The sequence below is a fragment of the Lontra canadensis genome, unplaced genomic scaffold (genome assembly GCF_010015895.1).
Source record: "Lontra canadensis isolate GAN:19392208 unplaced genomic scaffold, GSC_riverotter_1.0 scaffold13, whole genome shotgun sequence".
Taxonomy (NCBI): domain Eukaryota; kingdom Metazoa; phylum Chordata; class Mammalia; order Carnivora; family Mustelidae; genus Lontra; species Lontra canadensis.
In genome coordinates this window covers 63,325-80,270 of record NW_022631007.1, presented here as the reverse complement: position 1 = coordinate 80,270, position 16,946 = coordinate 63,325, and the positions used below count along the sequence as shown (strand labels likewise).

At 47.9% G+C, this 16,946-nt stretch overlaps 1 protein-coding gene and 1 pseudogene across 2 annotated transcripts; one reads left to right on the top strand and one right to left on the bottom strand.

Annotated features, from left to right (window-relative positions):
• Window positions 1-526: 526 nt before the first annotated feature.
• Window positions 527-8,461, bottom strand: LOC116867915 (annotated as a pseudogene).
• Window positions 8,462-11,299: 2,838 nt separating this feature from the next.
• On the top strand, window positions 11,300-13,597 carry CXCR1 (C-X-C motif chemokine receptor 1). 2 transcript variants are annotated; one of them, XM_032857185.1, is made up of 2 exons: window positions 11,300-11,326; window positions 12,463-13,597. In XM_032857185.1, exon 2 carries the CDS (start codon window positions 12,471-12,473, stop codon window positions 13,539-13,541), a length of 1,071 nt encoding a protein of 356 aa, XP_032713076.1. In that variant the 5' UTR covers window positions 11,300-11,326; window positions 12,463-12,470; the 3' UTR covers window positions 13,542-13,597. The 2 variants fall into 2 exon arrangements, with proteins under 2 accessions (XP_032713076.1, XP_032713077.1); XM_032857186.1 differs by lacking the exon at window positions 11,300-11,326 and adding an exon at window positions 11,826-11,954.
• The last annotated feature ends 3,349 nt before the right edge of the window (window positions 13,598-16,946 follow it).

The window sequence follows — 16,946 nt, the reverse complement described above, 5'->3', positions numbered from 1 at the left end:
TTTTGGCAAATATGTGCTCCTGTATCATCCAAACCTCCATCAATATAGAAAACATCACCACTATCCCTAAAGGTCCCCTCGAGTCCCTCCTGTTTGTCTCTGCTTCTGTCCCTACTGAGGTAGCCACTGCTCTGATTTTCTTTCTTTCCTTTCCCTTTTTTTTTCTATTTTGCACCTTGTTTTATGTACAATGCCACCTTTTATCAGGTCACTAAAGTTAACTAGACAATAAACTAGGCAGAAATCGCTCTACAAAGAGAGGGAAAGCACCAAATACCACCTTCTAGAGAGAACCCACAGTTCAGATTTATTTGGAGCAAAGAAAAAAGAGACTTTAGATCATCCTGGAGGAAACAGAGCCATACGTTTGGAATCTGTACTCAACCCACACCTGCAAGGAAGACAATATTCTGTCCAAACCACCGATCTGCTGCATGTGTCTACTGCTGGTCAACAATTAGAAACAGAGAAGCGCAACTAGTCTTTGGAACAATCCTTAGAGCGCTACAGGGCCAGACACGACATTTCATTCATCACACTGCTGCTTCTCTTTGCATACCTGGGCTGCCTCCAGGAAAAGTCATTTTGGATATGGGAGGTCTTGAGACCCCCTCAGGAGTCTGTCCCTTTATGGTACGGGCCACCCTCTTGTGTGTAACATCAAGGAAACCTTGGACGTCTAAGGAGTTTGCCATCTCGATCAGCTTTCAGGAACTCTTGGTCCCCAAAAGGGCTATCATCTGTTTGCTTTGCTTTGTTGTCATCCTTCTCAGGGGGCATAAACCACTCCATGACTGTTTTTCATATTGTTGTGTCAACATTTGGTAGGGGAGCTGGGTCATCGTCTCCTCCCTCATCCATTCCCAAATCTCCCAATGCGGTCGTGATAGTCACAGACTGGCTGGCAATTTCAACATCAACTTCAAATCTCTCTCCATCAGAACCCTGCAGTGTCATGGAAGGCACAGCGCTCGGTCTCAGGGAGGCCAGAGACGGACAAGGGCACAGTGGCCTCAGCAACGAGAAGAGAACAAGGCCACTACTGGATCATTTTCTCCCATAGATTAGCTTTGCCTGTTCAGGAACCTCACGAAAGCAGACTCGTCACAGTGTATACTTTCCCTCCGCTTGAAGTTTTAAACATTCATCTGTGCTGTTGCGTGTCTCCGTGGCTCATCCTTCTGAGTCATGGACAGTCTTCCACTGTGTTCCACCGTGTGGACAGACCAGTTTGTTCAGCCATCCTCCGTGTGCAGACAGCTGGGATGTTTCTAGTCTTTGGCTCTTATGAATAAAGCTATTAATATTTTGTATAAATATTTTTGTGAGCGCATATTTGTGTTTCTCCTGGCTATATTTCTAGGAGCAGAATTGCTGGGTTAGGGGGCAGGAGTGCATTTAGTTTTTAGAAGAAACTGCCAGACCTTTTTACTGAGTGGTTATACCCTTTTATACCCGCCACCAACGATGTATGAGACTCCCACTGCTTCGTAGCCTTTGTGTCCTTCACGGGCATACTGCTCATTTGTATATCTTCTTTTGTGAAGGTCCGTTCAACTCTTTTTTTTAAAAGAGATTTTATTATTTATTTATTTGAGACAGGGAGGAGGGGCAGAGGGAGAGGGAGAATTTCGAGCAGACTCTGTGCTGAGTGCAGAGCCTGACATGGCACTAGGTCTCACCTCCCCGGGATCAGGACCTGAGCTAAAAACCAAGAGTCAAACACTCAACTGACTGAGCCATCCAGGCGCCCCCTGCCTGTTCAGATCTTTTGCCCATTTTTTTTTTTTTGAGTAGTCTTTTGCTCTTTTCCTTATTGTTCGATTTCTTGATATATCCTGGAGACCAGCCCTTTGTCAGATATATGTTTCACAATTGTTTTCTTCCAGACAGTGGTTTGTCTAACCTTTTTCTTAATGGCGTCTTTTGGATGAGCAGAATTTTTTTGATTTTGATGAAATCTAATTTAGCAAAGACATTTTTAAATGGTTATTGCCTTCTTTGATTTGTGCGAGACACTTTTTGCTTGGCCCTGAGTCATGGAGGTATTCATTCATGTTTTCTTCTAGAAGCTTCACAGTTTTAGCTTTTAGGTTTAGGCTGGTGATTCATCTCAATATAATGTTTGTGTATGATGTAGGGGTCAAGGTTCATATTTTTCCCATACCTCACTATCCCAGCAATAGTCTGTTTGCTAAAAATTTCCTTTCCCCATCTGACTGCTTTGGCACATCTGTTGAAAAATCAGATGATGGCATGAGTGTGGTTCTGTTTCTAGGATCTCTCTCCTGTACCAGTGCCAGCTGATTTTTGCCATGGGCTCAGTATTTCCAGACTTCCCAAATTTTAGAGGACAGCATAGAAACTTTGATGGTTTTTTAATGTGAACGAGTCTAAATTTTTAAACGTTGAAAACCAACTCTAAATTTAAATGAACAAACACACGAAGAGATCGGCTCCATGTGGCTGAACAAACTCTTTGGGTCTGTGGTCTTGGGAGCAAGGGTGATGAGTTCAGGAGGAAGCTAGATATATGTATATTCAAGTATAAATCAAGGACCGTATCTTAAGTGACAGAAAATGGGAGTGTTCGCCAGGCAGGCAGGTTTCAGTAGTTGGTGACGGAATGAGAATTCGCTGCTGGGGTGAGATGAAGTGGGAGTGTATCTGTGGAGCTATTCGGAGTTGTATCTAGAAACAATACAGGCGGAGAGGGCCAGGCAAGAAATGAGGAGAGGCCAGCATACCCTGGGTTACAGTTGGGGGCCTGAGAGTCCAGACATCTAGACAGACTAGTGACAGGAAAGAGACAAGGACCAAGAGGGTCGAGGTGAGCTGATTTGGAGTGAAGGGCCTGGAATGCGGGGAACTAAGATGGACAGTTCTCTAAGCCCAGGCCCAGAAAGATGACTTGTGGAATTGGCTGAAGGCCTCTTCGTCTCTCTGGGTGGTGGCTGACACAGAGCATCCAGGAGATGGACAATTCCAGATGCCAGAGCTTCAAGGAGGACTCCCAGAAGCACCTCCTACTCATCATCCCCAAGTTCAAGTTCCTAATTTTTAACAGGCTAAGATTACATTTTACACTTAAAAATTTCAACAGAAACCACTTCACATGTTTCTTTAAAAGAAAAAGATTTTATTTATTCATTTGAGTGAGAGAGACAGAGAAAGCGAGAGCAAGCAAGAGAGAGATAGCATGAGCAGGGGGAGTGGGAAAGGGAGAAGCAAACTCCTTGCTGAGCAGGGAGCCGGACTTGGGGCTCAACCCCAGGACTCAAGACCATGACCTGAGCTGAAAGCAGACGCTTAACTGACTGAGCCACCCAAGCACCCCCATATGCTTCAAAAATAAAAAAAAAATTAAAAATGATTAATGAAAAGTCTTTTCCCACCTGTCTCCCATCTGCCCAGTTCCCGTCTTCAACCCCTCCACCCCCAGGCACCATTTGCATAGTTTATTTTTTACCACAACCAAGGACACTATTTTGGCAGCCGTGTCTGTCAGACAGAACGTCGGGCGTGCTGGCTGGGCCACGCAGGGTAGAGCTCACTGCAGTTGGTGGTATGTAAGAAAATAAGCAAGCCCTTGTTAAAGCCGGTTGGAACTTCATTTGAACTTGCTAGAACCTTGCTTCATGAATATGTAAGAGAGCGTGATCAGGATAGGAAATCATCCTCCTTAGAGTCTGACATGGAGCTTGCTATGGGCTACATTGTGTCCCCTCAAAATTCCTATGTTGAAGCCCTAACCCCCAATTTCATGGTATTTGGAGGTGGGGCCTTTGGGAGGCAACTAGGTTTAGCTGAAGTTATGGGGTGAGGCCTCTGTGATGGGCTTTGTGTCCTTAGGCAGAGAGGGAGAGACCAGAGCCCTTTCTCTGTCACCTCTGCGCAGACACTGTGAGAAGGCAGCTGTCTGCAGGCCAGGAAGCTGGGCCTTTGGTGCTGGGCACCTTGATGTCCACCTGCCACCGAGGCTACGCTGTTTTGTGACAGCAGCCCGAGCTGCCTAAGACGGGGATCTGGCACCAAAAAGTGAGCTCTGAGAAAACAGTGGGGAGATTTCCAGTTCTTTGAAATATACCTTTGAATGGTTTTGCCAAGAGCATCCCGATGTGCTGTATTTGAATGTGCAGGCTCACGCAGAGAGACTGAGAACCACTGGTCTGGCGGAAGGGTCTGTGGGGGAAGGGGAAGACCACAGGGACAGGACTCTGAAGTGCTAGAAGCCGGAGAGAAGTCCGGTGGCCTATAAGCACAAGGGGCGATCAACTTCAACTGTGCTCACACTCTTGCCAACCGCTAAACTCTCCTCTGGGAGGACTTTTCAGGGGTGAATGAATGCATGTGAAAGGATCTGCAGACCTTCAAAGGTGATGTTGGGTTCTAGATGTTGACTGCCTGACTCAACTTCTTTGGGCTTGAGGGAATTTTCAGTGAGATGATTTAATTTCGGGTCCCCACTGTCATTTGTTTCGCTAGGAGGGGAATGCTGCCCTCTCCTGGGCTGATCTTGCAACTGTGGCCACTGGCCACCCGGTGTAAACCAACCACCCCCCACACCCCACTCCCCAACCCTCTAGCATCGGAAACCTTTCTTGATTTCAGGTGTTGTCAGTATAGCTAGGGGTCTCAGGCTTTGCTAAGTCATTTCTTACAGCCACGGTGGAATCAGTTTTCCCTTCAGTGCTATATCCCAGCAGCTGGAGGTGAGAGAAACAGAGGGCAAGTTACTTGGCAGTCTCCTAGCCTCTAGAAATGGAATCTATCCTCCCCCGCCCCTTTCTCTTTTGGTTTTCTTTCTTCTACCACTCTATCCCATCCTAATCATCAAGCTGTCTCCTAGCACTTGGGATACAGTGATCTAGATAGGTAAGGATTTCTGCCTTCCCCAAGCTTATAGTCTAGAGACGTTAATGGTAGTATATGTAATACACACGCAGATTACAGAGGATACTAGAAGTAGTAAGTACTGTGAGAGGAGAGAAATGTTTGGAAAACAGCATAGCCAGGGACATCAGGAATGCTAGGGGAAGTGCAATTGTGAATAGGTGCACAGAGTGGGCCTAAGTGAGAAGGTAGCATTTGAGCAAATCCTCAGAGGACATGGGGAAGTTACCTGTGGGAGGTCTGTAGGAGAGCATTCAGAGAAGAGTGGGCATTGGAAGTAATGCTCTAAGACAGGAGCCTGGCTAATACAGCTGGACCAGAGCTCCAAGTGGGGGAAGGAGGAGGATACAGTTAGAAGATGCTATAGGCTGGATTGTGTCCCCCCCTGCCCCATTCATATATTAGAGTCCTGCAGTATGTCAGAATGGGACCTTAGTTAGAAATAGGGCTGCCACAGATGTTAGTAGTCAGGATGAGGCCACCAGAGGGCGCCAGAATCCAACATGACTAGTGTCCTCCTAAAAAGGGGAAATTTGGACACAGACACTGGCCTCCAAGGAGAGAGCGTCATGTGGCGATGAGGGCAGAGATCGGGCTGATGTGTCTACAGGCAGAGGCAGGCCAAAGATGGCCAGCAAAGCAGCGGGCACTAGGAGAGAAGCCTGGAACAGATTTTCCCTTGCAGCCCTCAGGAGGAACCAGCCCTGCTGACACCATTGTCCTGGACATCCAGCCTCCAGGACTGTAAGACAGTAACTCCCTGCTGTGTGAGCCACCTAGCCCACTAACACCCAGGGATGGTGAGGCGGGATCAGGGTTGGGGTGGGGAATGATGGGGCAGGACTTAAAGGATTTTGGCTTTTTTCAAAAGAAAGGAGTAGGATAGCAGGTGGACTGGGAGGTCACTTCAGTAGTCTAGGTGAGAAGGGAAGGGGGTGGGGCCAGGGCATCAGCTGGTGATGAGAAAATAGGAACTGGAATGCATTTTGGTAGAGCTGACAGAACTATCTGGTAGATTGAATGTTGAGTGTAAGAGACAGACAGGTGTCCATGATGAGTCAACAAAGTGGCCTGAGCTCCTGGAAGGACGGAGGGGCCATTTAGTGAGGTAAGATGAAGATTCTAATCTGCCTCTTCACTCCCCTCCACTACTTCATTCATTTATTTCCAATATTCAACCAATATTTACTTGGTTCCAGGGCTGGCTACAGCACCCAGTGCAAAATAAGAGCGTGGGGCCCCTCATTCCAAAAGCAGGAGAAAAGCTTGTTTCTTTCTTCTATGATCATTCTCTTAACTAGACTCTGTTTTTTTGTTTTGTTTTGTTTTTAAGTAGGCGCCACGTGTCACCCCAGGGCGGGACTTGAACTCATAACCCTGAGATCAAGACCTGGCCTTACTGAAGCGACAGAGCCACCCAGGTGCCCCTAAGGATAGTCTCTAATGGACTCCGTGTTTTTTATTTGCTATTAAGGCTGTGCTCCCAGAGGCATAGGGCCCCTGTAGGGTGGGGGAGTGGGAGGCTGAGCCCAAGGAGGCAATAAGGGTGGGACTGCATGTGAGCTGAGCTCCAACCCCTGTCGCGCTCCCTTGTCCCACCAGACTTCACTCAGAAGACACCAGTTCCAAGATGAAGTTATTAAGAAGTTCAAGGCAGCAGACCGCAGAGCATTCTGCCCCCAGCTCAGGGCTCCTCTGAGTGTAGGACTCCGTGTGGCTGCGCCGGTTATCCACCCACTTCCTGTTTGGCGTCTACTCATATGTGTCACACACTTTGCGGGGCACCAAGAATGCAAAATAGACTCCTTTATAGTTCCTGTCTTTAAGGAGGGGCAAGGAATGAAGGGATGGTTTATGAATCACTACTCTGTGCCAGAGTCTTGCTTGTTCACAGCCCAGTAGGAGGGAAAGACTCCGAAAAATGATTCAGTAACACAATCTGGAAACCAACACAGTGGAGAACCTGGGCGGGTGACACAGGAGGGGAGGGGAGGGAGGACGCAGGGCATTTAGGGCTGGAGGAGTTGGGAGCTCAGTGGACAGGAGACTCAGCGTCCTGGGTGTCCGTTCATGAGTCTAGCTGGACCGGCAAATTGGAGTGAGGAGAGGGGGAAAGGACCACGAGAGGGTTATTTATTTATTTATTTATTTTTGGTGAAAATGGCTAAATACGTATTTTTTTCAAAATTGCCAAAGTCATGCTTATTTGAGAAATTGGGCAACCTCAAAAGGTACAAACAAGAAAGCAACTATCTGTAAGCCCCCCACCCAAAGATAACCACTGTTAGTGTTTTGACTTTCTTTCCTATTTTTCCCCTGTGTGCCTACACACATTTATTACAAAGTGTCATCCTGCTGTACATTCTGTTTGCTAACCCGCATTTGCCCTTGACATCCTATTACAGGTACCTTTCTGTAACATTCATTGTTTAGCTATCCGTGTTGAGTTTAATGGACTCACGGTGTTCCATTTTTTAGATCTACTCTAATTTGTATAAAAGTTTTGGAAGCGTACTGAAGTCATTATGAACCTGTGTTATACAAACAAGCCTGTGATGGGCTTTGTCTTCCCTCCCACCCTCCCTCCCATTCCTCACATTAGGTGGGATTTCAGGGTCAGAGGGTCTGCACTGTTCAGTGTGTTAGATGCATATCCTCCCAACGGGACCGTGGGTGAGGGGGGTGCATGTGTATCAAGTCAGTAAACAGTGAATGAACATTTATTATCTGCCAGATACTGTGCTAAGTCCCTTACATGTATTAACTCATTTCATTGATCCTTGTGTCAGTTCTATGAGCTAGGCAGTACCTTTCTTCCCATTTTACAGATGAGAATGTGAAGGCACTGAGCAAGTATTCAAGCCTCGGAAGGGCACATGGCTGGCCAGGGACAGGGCTGGGATCCGCAGCGTGGTGGTCTGGTTCCAGGACCCTCACTCTACCCCAGTTCATCATCACATAGCAGCATGAAGCCAGTATCCTGATCCCCAGTTTTATGGATAAGGATTTTTTTTTTTAGTCTTTTTAAGTCTTAATTTTAATTCCAAGAATAAAGATATTTTGATGCACATTAAGAAACTTACCCAAGGGAGTGCCTGGGTGGCTCAGTGGGTTAAAGCCTCTGCCTTCGGCTCAGGTCATGATCTCAGGGTCCTGGGATCGAGCTCCGCATCGGGCTCTCTGCTCAGCAGGGAGCCTGCTTCCCTTCCTCTCTCTCTCTGCCTGCCTCTCTGCCTACTTGTGATCTCTGTCAAATACATAAATAAAAGCTTAAAAAAAAAAAAAGAAACTTATCCAAGATCATAAACCAATAAAGGAAGGCCCGTATATGAAGCACCATCTGTCTGACTCCAAAGCTAAGACCTATGGGTCCTTGATGAAGATGTCCGAGTTCATTCGGGAGTGGCTTCTCAGACTGGTTTTTAGGTGCTTACTTTTCGAGGTTCCTCTTTGATTTCTGCCAGAGCTTGGCAGTCAGGCCTCGGAGGTCTGCACCGGCCCAGATCATATCTGTTAAGTCCTTGCTCACCCTGACTCTCACAGCCCGGACCCCGTGAGGCGCTGACATTCCTCCCCGTCCTCTCCTCCTGGACCACTTGTTTTCTAGAACTCTTTCAGTGGGTCACAGTTTTGGTTGCCAGTGACAGAAAACTCGGCCTGAACTGGTCTTAACAGTGAAGAACTGAAAAGGACTTAGGGAGGTTTGCCTCTGGTTTGTTCAGGACTGTGGCTCTGTTTCTCAGTGATTCTCTCAGGACTGCCTTCCTCTGTGTGTTAGTTTTGACTACTGGACTGGTTTGCCATGGATGCACCAAGATGGCTTCCAGCTGTAACTAAGACGCCATCTTTGCTTTTCTGTTGTTGCCAAACAGCTGTCCCAACCTTGGCTCTGCGGGAACCATCTTAGGTCACATACTTACCCCGCACCTGTCACTCTGGCAATGCGAGTGATCACGGGGGAGGGGGTTAATCCTCTCCTCCTCCTCCCCTACCTCTATTTTGGTCCCCCAGGTCCAAGCAGACTCTTCTGCAAGACCGTGAAGGGAGGCCAACGCGGGCATCAAAGCTGACACAGGGACGGGATAGATACACGTCCAGCCATGTTGTGCCGCTCACACGTTCTTGCATATGAAGCTTCCGTTTTCAAATCAGAGTGGCAAGGAGGGGCCTCCGCATTTTGACAGAGGACTGGCATTCAGGCGACACATGTCATAACAATCTTGATGGCACTGGATGTTCCTCACAGAATAGAAACATGCTTTCCTGCTAGGAACATCACAGATCTGTTGAAGAGGGAGCAGTTCTAAGTGGGAAGGTGTGGTATGGAGGATCTGTAGGGTGGGCGGACTTGCTGGAACATTTTCAAGTGGGTAACATTTTCTTCCAAGCTCATGCCTTTTCCCTCCCATGAAATGCTCATGCCTTTCTCTCCTTCCATGAAGAGGAGAGTCCTTTTAACTCTTCTCCTCCAGATCACCTTCCCACTGGAGACCTGAGCTACCGCCGTGGCCGCCCCCACAACCACTGGGAGGGACTGCTTCTCCTTTACTCCTTGGGCCAGAGGGCGGGCCAGACCCTTCCCTCCTACCTCAGTTCTTTGTTGGATTAGTTGGAATGTTGGACTGACTAAAGTCAGGGCTTAAGAAAAGCAGAAGGGTGTTATAGACAAAGAGGGACTTAAAGTGTTAGCTAGAGCAGCTCCTGCCCTGGTCTGTCTCCTTGGGTCCCTTGCAAAGATGTCCTCCTGCCCGGCGACTACCACCTCCTGATGGCAGACACTCTCTTTCCTGATGGTCTCCACTTACACTAGCATATTCCTAGGCATTTGGCAGCCAAACCCGAGACAGTGTGTTCTCTCCTGTGTTACCAGTCACTGTTTGCTGCCCCAGAATTACTTTTCCCCCAGATGATTAATAAGGGAACGTCCATTCCCTTCACGGACTCACCACCTTCACGTCCTTTCTGGTCTAGGCATCAGAACACAATAGTCCAACACCAGTAAAAGCAAAGCGTGGGTGGCCCCAGGGCAATCGTCTCCTGATGCTTCCTGCAACTTTGTATGAATGAGAAGAGAACCCAGGGGGAGAGCATGACTTAGCTTAGAAAACACACTTGTCAGTGGCAGAATTTATGCATGGGGTTGGGGGAAGGGCATGATTAATGGGTATTCATGGTAGGGGCAGACTTTATACTGGAACAGATCGATGCTAACTTTAAACTCTAGAGGATGGTTGGAGAAGAACGATGCCAGACAGACCGGCCTGGCAGTGTGGAAGTGAAACTTTCAGGCACACCTCATCTATGACTGTGTGGCCAGAAGCAACAGACACTCTGAATCAGGATGGTGACCTGATCCGTGAATCATGGCAGGTCTGTCTGATGTTTCTTCTACAACGATGGATTGAGCACCTACTCTGTTCCCTGGCAGAGGATTGGAAGATGGAGCAGAGAGGGTCTCTATTCTCTAGAAGCTCACTGGCTGGTGGGGAAGGCTGATTTGTAAGTGCGTCATTATAATGCAGGGTTCATGTTGTAACAGAGACGTGGTTACTATACCAGAGGAGTAAAGCCAGGGGACACACATTAGCTGCCGGGAACAGCTGAGCCAGGTTCCAAGAAGCCGTCCTTCATTCTGGGAGAGGAGCAAGACGAGCTTCTCCCCAACTCCTCTGGTCATGGATTGGCCCAGCTCCAGTGGTCTCCCTGGGGTCCCTATCCCCAGCCTCGGGCCATTCTAATCAACCAGTTGTTGAGAATGGTTGTGTTGATGTGTTGGGGTGGGTGGGTGGGTGTCGGTTTAATTCTCCCTCTGATCTTCATGACTGTCTCCAGCACTCCCGGCGGGCCATCCCAAAGAAGCCTACAGGAGAAGGAAAAATTGTGTGCTTGTTGTCCAAACGCAGCTCAAGGACAGCCCTCCGCTTCCTTCCCACAATAACGTGTGGGGGGTGGGGGGCCCCCAGTCACTCCTAAGTGGAGGGGGGACTCCTACCAGAACTGCCTACAGTGGACTTCTTCTGAAGTCTCTACTGTCAAGAGTAAAATCCTCTCCCCTTTATTCATGTCCAAGCAAGTCAGAAGCTTTCAAAGGTGATCAAGGGAATTTAAGGGATAAACAAGTGGACATGAATGCAAGAAAAAGAAAACAAACGTAGTCATCCATGTGGAGAATTCAGATAGTTGTCCCTTAACTCCATCTTCATGTCTGGTAGCCCTGCTTGGACATCTGGATGCTGGGAGTCTCTGAAGCCCCGTGGTGCCTTGACTTCACTCTGTCCTCCAAATATGGACATGGGCGGGGCTCAGAGAGGAGGTGTTCGGTGACGAAGCTTCCCTATTTTCCTTTATTCATCAAGTTTCCTCTGACTGTTAAGTCCTTCTGGTCTCTGAGCTCCAGCCTTGCACTGTTGGACACACCTGGCCGGTGCCTCAGGTAGGAAGCCACCTCTGTTGCCAGGACTTTCTTTGGGGAGGCAGACTTGGTTTGACTGTGTTTTAGAAATGCATCCATGGGGTGCCTGGGTGGCTCAGTGGGTTAAAGCCTCTGCCTTTGGCTCAGGTCATGATTCCAGGGTCCTGGGATCGAGCCCCGTATAGGGCTCTCTGCTCAGCGGGGAGCCTGCTTCCTCCACTCTCTCTCTGCCTGCCTCTCTGCTGACTTGTAATCTCTGTCAAATAAATAAATAAAAATCTTAAAAAAAAAAAAGAAAAAAGAAAATGCATCCATTTCTCTGGGACCTGAAGACTCCCTTGGCTTCCTGCCTCCTCCCTTGTGACCACCTATTCAATTCCGACCTCATACGGGGCTGTGGTTTGTTCCTCCTTTCATGCCTCTCCCTTTTTTGGGGGGGAGGGGGAAGAGGCTTGCATTTTCCCAGTCTAATGTTTATTGCTTTGCCCTCAAATGCTGTCTTCTGGAAAAATGCAGTATCGGCAGGCAGAAAACATACTAGAATGTCTGGATCGGAATGAATTCAGAGAACCTCAGGCCTGCAGGGGACTCAGGGGTCATATACTCTGTCTCCCTCTAGTCGCAGAGGAGAAAACAGAAATCTGTAAAGGTAAAACAACCCCCTCAAGGTCACGCAGCTTATTATTGATAAATCAGTGTAGAGTGAGGACTGGATACCCAGGATTGGTAACTTTCCAAAGGTCTTTGGACTGTTTTCTGGAGATCTTGGGAGTTCTGGGGCACCCACCTTAGCAGCTATGTGGGCAGAAATGGCAGCACTCTTTCCTTCCCAGCAGATGAATTTTTGTTGGATTTACATGTTGGTCTTCTGGTATGATTTTGCTTCAGCAAAACCTTTCACAATTTGGGAAGATATTTGAACACTGCTGATGGTTTTGTGGATGTTTAGGGGGAACAAGGATGGGGACTCCTCTCCAATGACGATGCTATGAAATCGACCTCAAAAGAAGTTCAAAATAGAGGAGAAGGAAGGGCTTCTCCTGTTGCCAAACCAACAGAGAAGCAAAGCTATTCTGATAACTATTCTCACGTCCTTGATGAGTGACTTCAATCTGAGTTACTAAATCACATTTCTTTCTTTTGAATCTTTTGACTAGATTGATCCATGATTTTCTCAATGGAAAATCTATGGAATGACACCGATGAGTGGTCTTACGATGAATTTGGAAATTTCAGTGGCACACCACCCACAGAAATGTATAGTCCTTGTAGGATAGACACTGAGACACTCAACAAGTATGCAGTGGTGGTCATCTACGCCCTGGTCTTCGTGCTGAGCCTGCTGGGAAACTCCCTAGTGATACTGGTTGTCCTGTACAGTCGGCTCAGCCAGTCTGTCACCGACGTCTACCTGCTGAACTTGGCCATAGCCGACCTGCTCTTCGCCCTGACCTTGCCTATCTGGGCTGCCTCCAAGGCGAAAGGCTGGATCTTTGGCACACCCCTGTGCAAGGTGGTCTCGCTCCTGAAGGAAGTCAACTTCTACAGTGGTATCCTACTGCTGGCCTGCATCAGCATGGACCGCTACCTGGCCATCGTCCATGCCACACGCACGCTGACCCAGAAGCGGCACTGGGTCAAGTTCATATGCTTAGGCATCTGGGCACTGTCCCTGATCCTGTCCCTGCCCATCTTCGTCTTCCGCAGGGCCATCAATCCCCCCTACTCCAGCCCGGTCTGCTACGAGGACATGGGCGCCAATACCACAAGACTGCGGATAGTGATGCGGGCCCTGCCCCAGACCTTCGGCTTCCTCGCGCCCTTGGCGGTCATGCTGTTCTGCTATGGACTCACCCTGCGTACGCTGTTCCAGGCCCACATGGGGCAGAAGCACCGGGCCATGCGGGTCATCTTTGCCGTCGTGCTCGTCTTCCTGCTCTGCTGGCTGCCCTACAACCTGGTCCTGGTGGCAGACACCCTCATGAGGCTCCGGGCGATCGAGGAGACGTGCGAGCGCCGCAACGACATCGGCCGGGCCCTGGATGCCACCGAGATTCTGGGCTTCCTCCACAGCTGCCTCAATCCCTTCATCTACGCCTTCATCGGCCAGAAGTTTCGCCACGGACTCCTCAAGATCATGGCCTTCCACGGGCTCATCAGCAAGGAGTATTTGTCCAAGGATGGCAGGCCTTCCTTTGTTGGCTCTTCTTCAGCAAACACTTCTACCACCTTCTGAGCCCCTGGGCCCTGCTGGAGCACCTCGGGGCACCTCCATCACCGTCAGCATCCCATCCCGAGCCTCATGTCCACTGGTTGTTTCCAGTCTGTGTGTCAAGGCAGCTCCCGGTTGTGGTTATAGGAAACTACTGGGGCCGCGTCCTTTTCAGGCCCATTGGAGGGTTTAGAAAGCCTGCCCTCGTTCCCCACACCTCCCTATACTTACTATGTCAGCTGCTAGAGCTCAGTCCATCCTCGCACTGAGCCCACAGCACTCTGTTCTCCGGGGCAGTTAAAGACATTCGAAAGGCATCCTTTCAGGTGACGACAGAAAGTTCCTACTACGGGGAGCCGTTAGTGGCAAACAGCAGTCGTTGCTTTCCCGACTCTCCCTTTCTTGCTTGCTGGCAAAGCCCACCCCCCTTGACGGAGGCCGAGGACAGACACTCACTTTCCAAGACTCCCTTAGATAGGAGTGGCCCTGTCATCTGCGTCTGACTAGTAAGGTTTCAGGGCAATAGTGTGCTGGTGAACCACTCTCCTGGGGGAAAGAAGTCCAGGTTTGTAGCATTTACCAAGTTACCTGGGGCAAATGCTCCCGCCACGGCGATGTCAAAGGTTTTCATGTGTTTAGCAACTAGCTCACAAAAATTTAGGAAATGTAATGGGCTGCTTTCACAAGCAGGTACAAACTGGCTTCAGGACACCGTTGCTTAAGAGGAAGTCTGCTGGGTCCAGGGACTCCTGGGAAGTATTCCTGATTTAAAAAGAGAGAGAGAGACACACACACACACACACACACACACACACATATCCTTGGTTCTTGCCTTTGACTATGGTTGTGGGATATGATGTGACAAAGAGGCAAAAATTGTGCTCAACACACTTAGGCAGATGGAGTGAACGAGAACAAAGAGCCCAGAAGGAGACCCAAGCATAAATGGTCAATGATTTTCGACAAGGGTTACCAAGAATATTCAATGGGAGAAAGGATAGTTATTCAACACATGGTGCTGGGCAAACCAGTTATCCACATGCACAGGAATGAACTTAGTCCCTTTCCTCCTACCATATACAAAAGTTAATTCAACATGAGTCAAATACCTAATGATAAAAGCCGAATCTATAAAACTCTTGGGAGAAAACATAAGGAAAAGCTTCATTTGGTTTGAGGTTGGAGATGGAGAGAAGTTCAGAGATGAGCTTTAGATCAAGGTTGAGAGTAGATCCAGGGATGAGGTTGGAGTTGGATGTGATGTGGCGGGGAGCCAGAGATGTGGTGGCAGCTTGGGACAGGTCAGAAAAGGATGAGTATCAAGAATAGGGGGAGATCCAGAATGGGGAGAAGCTGGGCTGGGGTTAGTGAGATTCAGGGAGGTGCAATGGGGTTGGGACCAAGTATGGGATGAGGTGTAGGAATGGCATGAGTGTGTGAGTGTGGTGGGTCTCGGGGAGAGATGTCAGAACTGGAGTGAATGTTAGGGGCTACTATTGTAGTCCAGTTAGTGGCTGGAGCAAAAAGCCATCACTGGTAGAGTCACCATTTTCTGGGGAACATTGTCTAAGATGCTTTTCTGGGGCCCAGGATGGAGGTACCTTGGCTGTCCAGCCAAGGGTCTCCAAGTGGGTTGATGAGAAAGGAGTTAGGGCTCAAGCCCTAAGAGGTAGATCTGATTCAGGAAAGAAGCTGGAAGAATGCAGAAGTCCAGGTAGTAAGGCTGGCGAATGGGTCTTGGAATCTTCCTTTTTTTTCCTCCTTCCCCTAATTTCCTTCCACCTCTCAACTGCAAGCTTAAATGCCCATCTTCCTCCGCTGTCCCAAAGACGACTCTGTCAGGGGCTTCAGTAAGTGAATATGGATCCATATTGGGTCTGGGGAAACACAAATGACTCAAATACATCTGAAAAGATGCTTGGCTTCACTAGTAACCTGGGAAATGAGAATCGAACACCAATAAAATAACTTGGAATTGTTTTAAACAGGGAGGGATATATAGTTGATTCTCAAACGAATTGTGTGGGTCCACTGATAATGTGGATTTTAAAAATAAATACAGTAGTATAAACTTATTTTCATCCTGATTTTTAAAAATTTTAAATGCAATCTACTCCCCCAACATGGGGCTTGCACTCACGACCCCAAGACCCATGGCATGGCCCCCTGACTGACTGATCCAAGTGCCTCTTCATGACTTTCTCCAGCTCACTCTATTGTAAGAATATAGTATATAGAACATACAAAATATTTCTTCATCTACTATGTATGTTATTGGTAAGGATTCTGGTCAACAGGAAGCTGTTAACAGTTAAGTTTTTGGGGAGTCAAGAGTATACATACAGATTTTCAATGGTGTGGTGGGGTCCATGTCCCTAACCTTCTGTTGTTTAAGGGTCAACTGTAGTCAGAACTCTCTTTGAACACAGGCAACATTGTTCCATTAGAGTTTCAGTGCAATGCGTAATTCTCCGGTAGAGCTCAATACATAAATGATTGGGTTTCAGATCTGTAACAATGTCGGGATATAGGTGCTGAAATAACAGGGAGTCCTGAAATATCAAAAGCAAGTGTTTCAACTACTAGATAGGGCAAGGTCAAGGAGATGGTTCATCTCAGAGAGGGGATCGGTGTCCAGGGTGAGGTTGGGATCAGGGATGGGGTGCATCTTGGCAGGCGACTGGGCTGTCAGAGATGGTAGTGAGCCAGGGATGGGACTAGGTTAAGGATGTGGGGAACCTCAATGATAGAGTCAGGGATAGGGATTGGGATGTGAATGTATGTTCTGTTTGGTGCTTGCTGTTTGTAAGTTTTGAAAATTTGATTTGGGGGTACCTGGCTAGCTTGCTGGAAAGAGTATGTGACACTTAATCTCAGGGTGGTGAGTTTGAGCCCCACCTTGGGTGTAGAGAATACTAAAAATGAATGAATGAATGAATGAGCTTAAAAAATAAATTATATAATGTTTTTAAAAAAAGAAAATTTTTTTGTAGGCTAGGTTAACATTTTCCAGACTCCATGTAATTATGTTGAAATATACTATTTTCTCGTACACTAGTTATCCGTCTGACAAACTATGGCCCCTCACCATCCATTGCCCAGTCCAGTGGCCTGTTTTTACTGATTCCAGCAAAAACATTAACTGAGAGTCCAGGTTTTATTCCATAGGGGTTTAAGGTGGCCCCTTTCCCTGCAACTTGCATTTGAACTAGGGAATTTCAGAGGAAATGAAATGACCACCTCGTCTTTGGTGTAAGGGTCTTTCCTGAGAAGTGTCTTCTCTGAGATGACCACTAACTGAAAAATCATGATGGATGACAGACTTTGCTGTTTCCACGCAGAAGATGCAGTGGCCAAAGATCTCTGGGTTTGGTCCTTCTAGAAAGCCACATGTGGCTAATGGTTATGTTCTCACCACGGTTGCTTTTT